The sequence below is a fragment of the Marmota monax genome, unplaced genomic scaffold (assembly GCF_021218885.2).
Source record: "Marmota monax isolate L192 unplaced genomic scaffold, Marmota_monax_Labrador192_F-V1.1 WCK01_AAM20220418_F8-fsc00126, whole genome shotgun sequence".
Classification (NCBI taxonomy): Eukaryota; Metazoa; Chordata; class Mammalia; order Rodentia; family Sciuridae; genus Marmota; species Marmota monax.
Window position 1 is genome coordinate 3,744,657 of NW_026695245.1, and position 12,300 is coordinate 3,756,956.

At 38.5% G+C, this 12,300-nt stretch overlaps 1 protein-coding gene across 2 annotated transcripts in view; it reads right to left on the reverse strand.

Moving 5' to 3' along the window:
* Lama3 (laminin subunit alpha 3) overlaps positions 1-12,300 on the reverse strand; it is a 231,647-nt gene that overhangs the window by 118,599 nt on the left and 100,748 nt on the right. For both annotated transcript variants that reach the window (XM_046433650.2, XM_046433639.2), the window contains 8 exons: positions 11,731-11,777; positions 10,477-10,576; positions 9,203-9,255; positions 8,907-9,012; positions 8,118-8,217; positions 4,868-5,024; positions 2,100-2,232; positions 133-275 (listed from right to left, as the gene is read on the reverse strand). In XM_046433650.2, coding sequence (XP_046289606.1) covers positions 133-275; positions 2,100-2,232; positions 4,868-5,024; positions 8,118-8,217; positions 8,907-9,012; positions 9,203-9,255; positions 10,477-10,576; positions 11,731-11,777 — 839 coding nt within the window. The remainder of the gene's footprint in view (positions 1-132; positions 276-2,099; positions 2,233-4,867; positions 5,025-8,117; positions 8,218-8,906; positions 9,013-9,202; positions 9,256-10,476; positions 10,577-11,730; positions 11,778-12,300) is intronic.

Here is a 12,300-nt window from a genome sequence, read left to right on the forward strand (position 1 = left end):
CAAAAAAAAGGGGGGGGGGGATCTGTGATTTTGATGTTTCATGGTCACTGTTGGGTCATAGTGTTGGATGAGACCATCTCAAGTGGGAGAACAACCCTCAGAGATCCTCATTCATTCAGAACTCTGTCTTACCAAGAGGACTCCTTCTGCCTTGATACAAGCAATCCATGTCCCCGGTGTCAGTGAGAACGGGTCTGCAATGCCTTTTCCAGGGATGGTGACGAAAGCTGGCTCCTTGCTCGGCAGGAAGGTGATCTCTTTGCTTTGAGCAGCACCTACCAGAAATATGAAGAACTGTTGCAGACATCTTTCTAGCAGCTAGTGTTAAGACTTTAGATAGTTCAGTTTCAAGTACTCAGTTTATATCTGAAAAAGTTTAAGATGGTTTACTGATCATGAATACTGATCAGATTTACTGCTCTTACTTTTTTTTTATTTGTATATATGCATATGTACAAAAATAGACCAGAAAGATATTGATAAGATGTTAGCAGTGGTTGCCTATGCTGGAAATGTAATTTTGTATATTTATAAAATAAGAATATTAGCTTCTGTAAGCTGTTGATGAATGTTCCTTATTTATAATATATGCTTATTATATTATAATGACAAGTTATTTTTCTTTTTTATATGAGATTTTTATTTTTATTAATGAGCATACATTCATTTTGTTATGAAAATTTGGGGCCTTCTATTTATTTTCAGGATGCAACATTTTTCCTCTGCATTAAACAAACAGAGGACCTTCTGCAGATGGCTCAGAAACAAACAAGACTTGCATGTGAGTCCAAATGAGACTTTTTCTTGAGAAGAAATGTTTGCTCCAAATCCTTGCATTCACTCTCATTCTACAGACATCTATGTGCCTGGAACTGAGTTCTGGGGACAAGGCAGTGAACACAGTCACATGGTCTTTACCCTCTAATGGTGAGGATGGGGAATTTGAGGGATAGAGATGATAAAACAAGAGAATACGGTACAGGGTGAACAGTGCTGTTTTTTGGGAAAGGAACATGTTACCCTGGGAATACATCGCTGAGCTCCTGACTCAGACTTGGGGAGAATCGCCCCAGAGGATGAGAAAGCAAACCAAAAAGTATTCTGACTATATGAGTTAACAGAGGGCAGACTGCTGATGGCATTGTCACCCAAGGGTTCTATTAGCAAGAGTTTGGAATCTGAAGACTTTGTTTACAAAGTCCAGCTGTGCACTCAGGCAATTTACTCAACCTCTCAGCTTTGTTGCCTTCTCAGTCCACAAAATTCTTATCACCCGAGGGAAGGGATGCTGGACCACTCTGTAAAACACCAGTTCTGCCTACTGGGTATTAGTTAACCAACCTCCATCCCTACAATCTTGACTGACATGACTGGGGCATGACATCATTTCTTCCCCCGCATTCCAATTCTGCTATGGATGCTGAACCCGGATGCTCACATCTTGATCCTAAATTAGATTTCATTGGGTGCCATTTTGTGTCTTTATGAGACTTCAAATGCTCCCTGGAATCTGTTTCCAAGAACAATAAAAGCCCTGGTTCTTTATAGGACACACTCCCAGGCCTTGTCCCTAGCTGTGGGTAAGGCTGTATTCTCCTCTCCTGTCCCTCTGAAGGAGAATTTGCAGATTCTTCCTGGAGTTCTGTTGGGATCTGTGCTTTACAGCCTTCATCTTAAAAATTCCTATCCTCACCCACTTCTCCTTGAACTACGTGGTTTGCTTGAAACAATGAGAGAATTAAGAGCAAGAGGCCAAGCTCCCCTAAATAACACCAAAAAGTTGATATCTGCTGTACCATGAATGAGCTATAAAATCAGCTTTGCTCAGTGAAGGTATCATGACGCATTGGATCAGCCATGGTACAAAGGTTGCTATATCATTTTTAAAGTCACAGTTAATGATAATTTAACAGAAGAAGTTAAATAATCAGGAACTTTAGAGAATGGGAAGGTAACAAAGAGCATCCAGAGAACTGTCCAACCCAACCACTTACTAGGTGTAATGTTTTCTAAGAAGGATTACCTTTGGGAAAATTGGAGAAAATAATTTTTTGATCATTTTTCTTTATTATTGAAAAGAGACTTAGAATTTTACCCACCTGACTTCACCCAAGATGGATAAATGGTTATATGGCCAGAAACAGCTTCAGTTCCAGGGTTTACGTATCTCAGAATAATGTGAAACAAGGAGAGATTTGACTTCCCCACATCCAACATCACCCTTACTTCATTCTGAAAAAGACCAAAAAGCCATGAAGCACAGAAAACAGGTTAAAAGAAATGCTAGCCAACCAATGACTTCATTCTATTTGAGTTTCACTATTGAACTTATATACAACACACACACACACACACACATTCACGCTCACTCAACAAGGACCAAGGAATTATATGGAAACAATCAAGCCTAACAATGAATTAAAATCACTTACAGTGACAGTATGCTCTCTCAGCCACTGAGATCCTCTTTTGACCTTTTTGTGATCAGGCAGACAGAGCGAAGGATTAGATGGACTAATTTAAGAAAGCCACAGTGATGAAGACAACCACCACTGGCTGGGAAAAATAAAAGGGCAGAAGAGAAGGAAAGGAAAGTGTATTATTTCATACACACCCCCATAAGAGACTACTCTAGGACCCATTTCACATCAAGAAAATATAAATGGTCACAGAAGCCAATGGTGGCTGGGGAAAGGTTAAAGACCCCAAACACATTAGTGATAAAATCTGGATGTCACTAAACTATGACTATTATGTCTTATGAAGTTTTTTTTTTTTTAATTTTTTATTGTTGGCTGTTCAAAACATTACATAGTTCTTGATATATCATATTTCACAATTTGATTCAAGTGGGTTATGAGCTCCCATTTTTACCCCATATACAGATTGCAGAATCACATCAGTTACACATCCATTGATTTACATATTGCCATACTAGTGTCTGTTGTATTCTGCTGCCTTTCCTATCCTCTACTATCCCCCCTCCCCTCCCCTCCCCTCTTCTCTCTCTACTCCCTCTACTGACATTCGTTTGTCCCCCTTATATTATTTTTCCCCTTCCCCTCACTTCCTCTCATAGAATTTACAGGGAAATGGATGGCATTAGAGCAGATTATGCTAAGTGAAGCTAGCCAATCCCTAAAAAACAAATGCCAAATGTCTTCTTTGATATAAGGAGAGTAACTAAGAACAGAGTAGGGTCGAAGAGCATGAGAAGAAGATTAACATTAAATAGGGATGAGAGGTGGGAGGGAAAGGGAGAGAGAAGGGAAAATGCATGGAAATGGAAGGAGACCCTCAGAGTTATACAAATGTCTTATGAAGTTTTATCTCAAGCCCTTATCCAAGGAGAAATGTTGGATTTTCCACCTGAAGGAGGAGCCAGTGGGTTCCCAAGCCCTAGGGCTTGCACAATACTCTGAGCATTGCAGAACTCATGCAATTTTAATTTGGAAACATAGACATGTTCAGATCCACTGTGGTCTAAGGAAAGTTCATGAAGTGTAGAAAATCTCAAATCCGGTTCTTTTGGTCTCTTTCCCAGCATCTTTGGTTCCAATGCAGGGAAAATATGTTAAGTGAGAATCTGGTGACAACAGACTGACTTAGGGTAGGATCACCAGGATACTCCAGTATCCTAGATACTGGAGCTATGGAGCTACATGTGACCCACAGTCAGGAATACCTGATGGTCCTCAGAATTTGACTGTGTGCATCTTTCAGTGTTAGTTTCAAGTTGGGAGATAAATAGTCAAAGAGGTCACTCAAGGACACTACCAATGTCCTCTGACCAAAAAGACTCAGAAAAATCTATCCTTAGAAATTCATTTATTTGGGTCAACCAAACTTTTTTTCACCTGTGAGAGGGTCTACACCTTGATTGGGCTCTTGGTCAGTCATTGACATGCTACTCTGACTTTATAGAATCCAACATTTTTTGATAATGAAATAAGATCAGAGCATTAAGGAAACTGAATTTCTGTATTTGGGGAGAATGGGAAGAAAGTGAGATGTTCTAAGGTTCTAGGTGTTATTTGGGAAAGGCAGATTGGCTGGGGGGAATTTGACCAGGCAAAAAGCAGCATTAGAATCAGGAAAACTATGAGCCTATCTCAGTTTCTCTATGGAGTATTCTAGGCCTGAATCTTCTCAGGATAAGTGTTGAGCTACCATGGTCATCAGACTTCCTCTTATTGTGAATTTCTCCACCAAGACACAGCTCAAAGGGATCAACCTCCAAGAGAAATTCTGAGGTCAAAACTACTCAATGACTCTACAGGATTTTTTGTTGTAAATATTGCATATGGGTATAAAGGTAAACAACATATAATCATCCTTACTCTAATGTAAAGAAGGATGGATAAAATAGAAAAGAATGAAGCAAAGGAGAAGTAAGGGAAAGAATAATTAAATAGCACTAACTAAAACTCATCATTTATTTTTAGTTTCGATTCCCAGGGTAATTTGTAGTTTAAAAACAATCAATAAAAAATTAGTGACACTAACTGTGTTAGAATTATTTAAACTCACTTATTTTATTTTCACACAATGGCTCTAAAGAAAATGTCCCTTGTGTGATAATACAGCTAATGTCATTTTAGAAACTTCCTTCTTCTTGTGAAAAGTGTCCAGAGATGATCACCATTTTTCTTTCATTTCTTCATTTTCTGATTGGTGACCAAATGAAAGTAGCAATGACCTATGGAATCAGCTAAAACCTCACCTTACCCCAAACCCTAAGCCTAACCTTAATTGAGACTCCAACCCAGCCTCTGGAGAAAAAGAATCCTGGAATCCACAGCACTTTCAATGGCCCCTGGAGAGTATTGCCACCCTGCCATGAAGCTGTGGCCTACTGGCTGCCTACCTGGACTGAGGTCATCTGGGCATATCCTCTCCAGCTAAACCCAGGAAATGCCAGGGGATCAAATCCAAACCGGAGGTCTCTTCCATTAGGTGCAGTGCCATCCTCAATCTCATACTTCATATGATGCAAATTTGGAAAATAGTAGTTATTTTCAGGCCTTTTAAAGGAATAAAATGTAGATACAGCAAGTTAGGTTCATTGACCATCTGAATATCCTTCACTCCAATAATTACTGCTAAATGAACTCCGCCAAGTTGACAAAGTGCATTAAATAAAGGCAAATGAGAGTGGACCCTCACTCTTTTATCTAAAATACTATTTTATTAATGAAAATATTCACATAAATATCTATGTGCCAGGCCTTGTTGCTGTGCACCATACATAGACACAGTGGTGAACAGGATATAAAATGTTTCACATGCTAGTTTACAAGTCAAAGAAGTTTCTCTATGTACACTTTTGATCATTAGAATGAATTTTCTGATTGTTTTTTCTGAAACTATATTACAAGTAATGAGAATCTTGCATGACATCATCATATGGGTGGTGCTGATTAATTAAGGGTTTCCTTTAAAGAGTCCTGTTGTGACAGACACAGAGGAGGATCAAAAATATCCCAAGGCTGGCTTGGGGCTCAGCGGTAGCACACTTGCCTTGCATGTGTGAGGCACTGGGTTCGATTCTCAGCACCACATATAAATAAATAAAGGTCTATCAACAACTAAAAAATATTTTTTAAAAAATATCAATGCTGTGTGGCACTTCATAGCCAAACTACTTGAAGTTCTTTCAAATGATAAATTTTGCCAATCCAGTCACAAGCTAATAGCAGCTAGTGGTTTTAAAGCCATAAAAACCAATTATAATTAGTCAATTAGTCAAAGGAAAAAAATAAAAAGCTCTGATCCTCTATTTTAAGTAGAATTAGAAGCACTTGCTGGGCATGGTGGTGCATGCCTGTAATCTCAGCAACTAGGAAGGCTGAGGCAGGAGGATCACAAGTTCAAGGACAATCTCAGCAATTTAGCAAAGCCCTAAGCAATTTTAGCAAGACCCTGTCTCAAAATAAAAAATAACAAAGGCTGCAGATGCAGCTCAGTGGAAGAGTAACCCCAGGCTCAATCTCCTGTTCAAAAAAAAAAAAAAGCGAGAAAGAAAGGGGGAAAAAAAAGGAATGCTTATATTTCTGAGGTGAATTTACAGAGATCCTTAAAAGTTTTCATATCCATTGACCCAATAATCTTATTTCAAGGTATCTATTCTAAAGAATGACTTTATATATACACTGTCAAAGGATTAATATTAAAATGTTTAAAACAGTGAAAACTTAGAAATGTGAATGTACAAAAAATTATGAAATAAGGATTTTATGAAATATATAACCATTAATATTTTGAGGACTATTTAATGCTAGAAGAAATATTTGTGATATTATGTGAAATTAACAGATTGATATACATATATATATAACATGAAAAAATATAGCACTAAATTTCATTCATAAACAAAATCTAGAAAACATATACTAAAAGTACTAAAAGGGATTATCTCTGGGTGGTAGAATGAAAATTTTTCTTTGCCTTTTTACTATCATAAACATTAACTGTCTACAATCAAAATTTATTATAAAAATTATTTAGAAACAAATATAATATAATGTTAATACTTTTCAAACTTACATACAAGCATAAAAATGATCAGAAAAAAATCACAAACTAACATTTGGGAGAACATAATACAAAAGGTCACAAGATTTGCCAGGCAGGAGAAAAATCGATATGCCATATACGTGGGGTTGACCACCCTTCATTTCAGTTGTCATTTACCACTATATCAAAGGACGTATTCTAAATTTCGAGGTGTGTACATATACATATGTGCATATGTGTATATGTACAAATGCAAAATGTGAAAAATATATGCTAAAATGCAAAAGGTTGATTTTTTTCCCTGTGGGTGGGTAATTCAATTTTTATTTGGTTTCATTATATTATCCTGAAAATTAGCCAATCACCTACATAGATGGAAGAAGAAAAAAACATTTGCTAGAGTAGGGAAAAACTCATTTTGTAAACATAAGGGTAAAAAGGAGCAAAACAGAACACATTTAAATTACAAAACTTCACAAATCGCTTCTGGTCCTTCACATGCCCCACTGGCTTCAGGAAAACAAATTTACAGATGTATTCTTTCTCCTGGACCTTCTACAAGGCCCAGGGGAGAGAGCCAACTAGGAAGACTGAAAAAGCACAGCGTGGTGACCCTGACCTTTAGAATCCAAGGGTTGAAAACAATGAGATACAAATACTAGATACAAATCACTGTAACTACATACAAGATTTTTAAAATTAATCTGTCCATGGTGCAATTAGTGAAGAAGGTGTCTGGTTTTCTGTGCAATTCCCAAAGTTTCCAGCACATGATTAAAAGTCAGAATGTTTACACTTAAATTTTCCCTCCCTCCACTGAGAAATGATTACAAATGGATCATGTTATATATATATATATATATATATATATATATATATATATATATATATATATAAAAAACATTTTATATTTGTGTGTGTGTGCATGCATGTGTGTGTGTGTGTATCATCTATAAACAGCAGATGGGGTGACAATAAGCTGCTACTTGTAGGCCCCCACTGGGTCTCAATCTCCATGTTGCTTTGCTGCTCTTAGTTCATTTTAATTTACTTCTGCATGAGATGAAGCCCTCTTCCCCACTCTGGAATTTTTCTTACCCTCTGGTTGTGACATACCTGATCTCGCCACTCACTCCCTAATGACTCTGAGGGAGCAGCAGAAACTAAATGCCAGTGGTCCAGGAACCCGGGCATGTGCCATCTGCCCCTTATTCCCTCTCTCTCTCAAGAACTGGAGCTGGCTCTCTGCTTGGCTCCTCCATGCTATGACTTGTCCATAGGGGTTCACCCAGGTGAACGTACCCCATGCTTCCAGCTTCCTCATGCCCCCCTGTCCTTCTGCACCTGTCCACTTCGAATCTGGAAACTCTGTCATGCAGGTGCTCCCTGGCTTACAAAATGGAACAGGTTTTATGGGCATCATTGTCTCCTATTTTACTTAACTCATAGACAAATATCCAGATTTTGAATTATATTGTACAGCTTCTTCATCTGCTGTTGATTTCTAGGACTCCTTCGCTCTTCGCTGGAGTGGCAGTACAGATGGAGAGGTCTTAGCTTCCCATCACATGAACACAGGAGGAAACCTCTGGAAGACTCACCTCTGGCACGCCTTCCCTACCACATGCTCTCGGCATTGGCATGCTCCAGAGTGCCCACTGCACACAGATGTGAGTGCCCCGCCAATGTCACACTGACACCCTGGAAGTCAGGAAACAGCTGTGGTTACCCACCATACCATCCCCATACTGAACACTTCCCTCCCTCTACAAGAAAGGAACACTAAAAATCTCAGGGTTACAGCACCACCTCTCTTCCAATCACACCTTGTATCTGGCAGGGGTTTGAAATAGGCAGGAGTCTTCCTAGTGGCAATGGCCTGTCCCTCCAAAAGTCCCGCTTCTAAGTTGGAGATGCATGACCCCAGGCCAGTTGGAACACAGATGCCCAATGTGAAGCTAGCGATAGACCAAGAGCTGAACTAGATTTGGAAACAGTACTGTTGTAAATAAGGTATAAACTAAGAAGGGGCCACGTGTTGCTGTGATTTCGTTATTTAATACAACCCTATCTCCAAAAGTCTGGCTTTTCTGATAATACAAAGTACAGTTTTAAAGTCACTAAGTCTTGATGTTTTTTATAACATTAACAGATATCTTCCCATTCCAGGTATATTTCTTTTAATAGTGTACGATAGAAGAGAAGTGGAAACAGCCCCATTTGCAATTTATGACTAGTATCAACCAAATATTTGGCCCAATGCCCCAGAGTATTTAAGCACATCCCAGAAAATCAGCCTGAAGACAGCGAACACAGGAGAAAGGTTATTCTGACAATCTGTGTCCTTCGACGCTTTGCTCTGCTCAGGACACCCTGGATGTAGGTACTACCTTGACATCCAAAGTAATTTCTCTTTTCCAAAGCGAAATATCCGTCTTCACAAGTATCACAGGCATCGCCGCTCACAAGGACCTTGCAGTGACAGTCACCGTCTCCCTGTAGAACAATGAGCCAGATGATAAAATTTGATACCGTTAACAGAATTCATCTTCAAGATTGAAAACTGGCTAGTTGTATAATAGGCACGCCTGGAGAAGTACTAACACGCTCCCCAGGAACTCCTCAATCAATTGCTCCACATCCCATTGGTCTATGAAAACTGGCCCGCATTACCTGCCCACATTACCTGCCCACACTCTCCAACTCCACTCACTGTTCCTGCCTCATGGCACTGGCACTCTGTGGAGATAAGAAAGTGTCCTGAAACCAAGGGTCACTCAAAAGACAGCTCCCTGGCTCTGGGCACATTTCACTTCTGCAATACAACACTTTCAGGTAGACTTTCCTGCACCCTTCAGCATCGATACCAATTGCACTGTGAGGCCTAAAATTGGATGGCTTTCTGAGGCTAGCAGAACAGACCAACAAACATGATCCATCTAGGAAGATGGTTAGTTTATGGCTATTCCAAGACAAAACTGCAACATCATGGAATTTGAATGTCAAGGTCATTGTTGATGTACTTGCATGAAAATGTACTCTATTTAAAGACACTTCAGCTGGTGCAGTGGTGCACACCTGTAATTCCCAGTTACTGTGGAGGCTGGAGCAGGAGGATCATAAATTCAAAGCCAGCCAGGGTAACATAGGGAGACCCCATCTCAAAAAAAGATATACAGCCCGGTGTGGTGGCACACGCCCGTAACCCCAGTAGCTTGGGACGCTGAGACAGGATCGCAAGTTCAAAGCCAGCCTCAGCAATTTAGTGAAGCCCTAAGCAACTTAGTGAGACCCTGTGACCCTGTCTCAGAATAAAAAATGTGTTAAAGGGCTGGGGATGTAGCTCAGCGATGAAGTGCCCCAGGTTCACTCCCCAGCACCAAAAAAAAAAAAAAAAAAAAAACAGAGAGAAAGATTCAGGGCTGAGGACGTAGCTTGTGGTAATGCACTTGCCTAACAGATGTGAGGCCCTAGGTTAGATCCCTAACACTATAAAAAATAAAAAGAGAGAAATTTGCCTAATTTAGTACATTTAACCTGCTATGTTCAACTTGTTATCCTGGTTTCAATACATGTATAAAATTATAATAAAATTAAGCCAGAAAGAGTGAATCATAGAAACAAAGAGGTAAAAAAATATTTATCAAGAAATTGCTGTTACAGACAATAAAACACATATGGAAACAGGATGAAAATCCCTCGCTGAGATTTTTGAAAATGACAGAAATTCTGCCAAAAGTGTCAGGGGAAGACATCAAACACTGCACAGTAGGGGTGCATAGGTGAATAATAAATCTATAAATCAGAACAAGGCACCGAATAACACACACACAAAATTACACAGGATTTTGGACAAATCAAATTGCTTCAATAAATGGCTTTTTGTGAGTTTATTTATTGAAACAGAGAAAATTAAGAGGAAGTTACAAAATAGGAAGTGATGGTGTATAAATACTTTACCTGAACATCCACTGGGATTTTCTCTGGCCAGATTCCAATATAATGGTTTGCAGATACTACAAGTAGGACTTTCCACATGAAGCTTGCATTGGCAATACCCCTTAAAATGCAAATCAAACTAACATTTGACATCTTGGAATTAAGACCTGTTTTTAAAACAGTGTTCTGGGTAAAGGCTTGTCACAGAAATACAATATGGCCATGAAAAGTAAATTGAGTGTTTCCAGGGGGAACAACAGCACTGGACTAATTTCAACAGTCTAATTGCTTTTTGTAAAGTTCATTTACTTGTTACACATATAATCCACATTTGCTATTAAAAAGAAATAGGGAAAGTACAGAGAGAAAAAAAATAAATGTCTTTCTTATAATATTCCCAGTGTCTGTTGATGCTGTTACCGTGTGGAATACAAGTTTACATGGAAACAAATCTGAATACGCATGATGCTTGGAATCAGTAAAGAATGGTATTTTACTAAGAACGTTTTTATAATATGTAAGATTCACTGCCTGGGGCTGGAGTTGTGGCTCAGTGGCAGAGCACTTGCCTCACACGTGTGAGGCACTGAGTTCAATCCTCAGCACCACATAAATAAATAAACAAAGTAAAGATATTGTGTCCAAGTATAATTATATATAACTATTATAACTATAACTATAACCATATATATATATATATATATATATATATATATATATATATATATATATATATATATATATAAAGATTCACTACCTGGCTTTAATACTGTCAAGCCTCATAATAAGAACGGCAAAGCATCTGTCCCTCTGTCCATCTAGTGCCTGAAATCACATCTCTAGGCCATGAGACCAAGAAGAGAGGTCATTTCTAAAGACCCTAGAAAACTTCAGAACACCACACTATGTGCTTAGAATAATAAAAAAAGAAATGGGGATTGCTTTGTGTACAGCCCATTTTATTTAATTTGTCCTTGGCTACTGAAGGAGCCTTGGCAGGACTCCATAGTGGCAACACCATCGGAGTATCTTACAGTAAAGGTTAAGCCCGAAGACTCCAGAATAAAAAATTTAATTAAACCATATTTGTTATTGGAGGAAAAAAAAACACAAAATCATAGGCATTTTGAAAGAAAAAAAAAAAACACAGACCTCTTTAAGCAACGTGTGCCTTATTTCAATTTACTTTTAATTTCAGGAAGCTCCCACACGGTTAGTCTTGAGTAAGATTCAGAACAATAAGAGCTGCCAACTTTATACACATCCCCTACTTACCAAGCTGGAGTCGATGGTACCAGCTGGGTCACAAGCACCACTGGAACCTGTATATGATTTAGAGATGTTTTAAAAGTCTGACAGTTAATGGTTTCCATGTTTCAAGTTTTAAAAGTTCTGCTTCTTTTTAAAAATGGCACACCTGTATGTATGTTTTGATAAGTGCAAGGCAAAGGGAGTCTTCCTGAATAATCCTTCATGATCCTTAATCCCAAAGTGCCCTCTTTGTCACGGAACAACTCTATTCCTTGTCCACTAACAAAATTTCATTGCTACTTGATGAAACAAATTGAGGGGAATAAAATTTTAAGCACGTTTACAATCGTCCAGAAGAGGGCAATATTATACCAAGAGATGGTCACTTGTTACAGGATTTATTTATAAGTCTGTCCTTGAGTTAACCAAGCGTTAATTCTTCAATTATCAAGCCCCCTTGTTTCCCACCTGCATTAAAGTTCTTTTAAAAATTTGTTCTACTTAGTTATTTATGACAGTAGAATGTATTTTGACACATCATACATAAATGAAGTAAAACTTCTCACTCTTCTGGTTGTACATGAGGAGGAATTA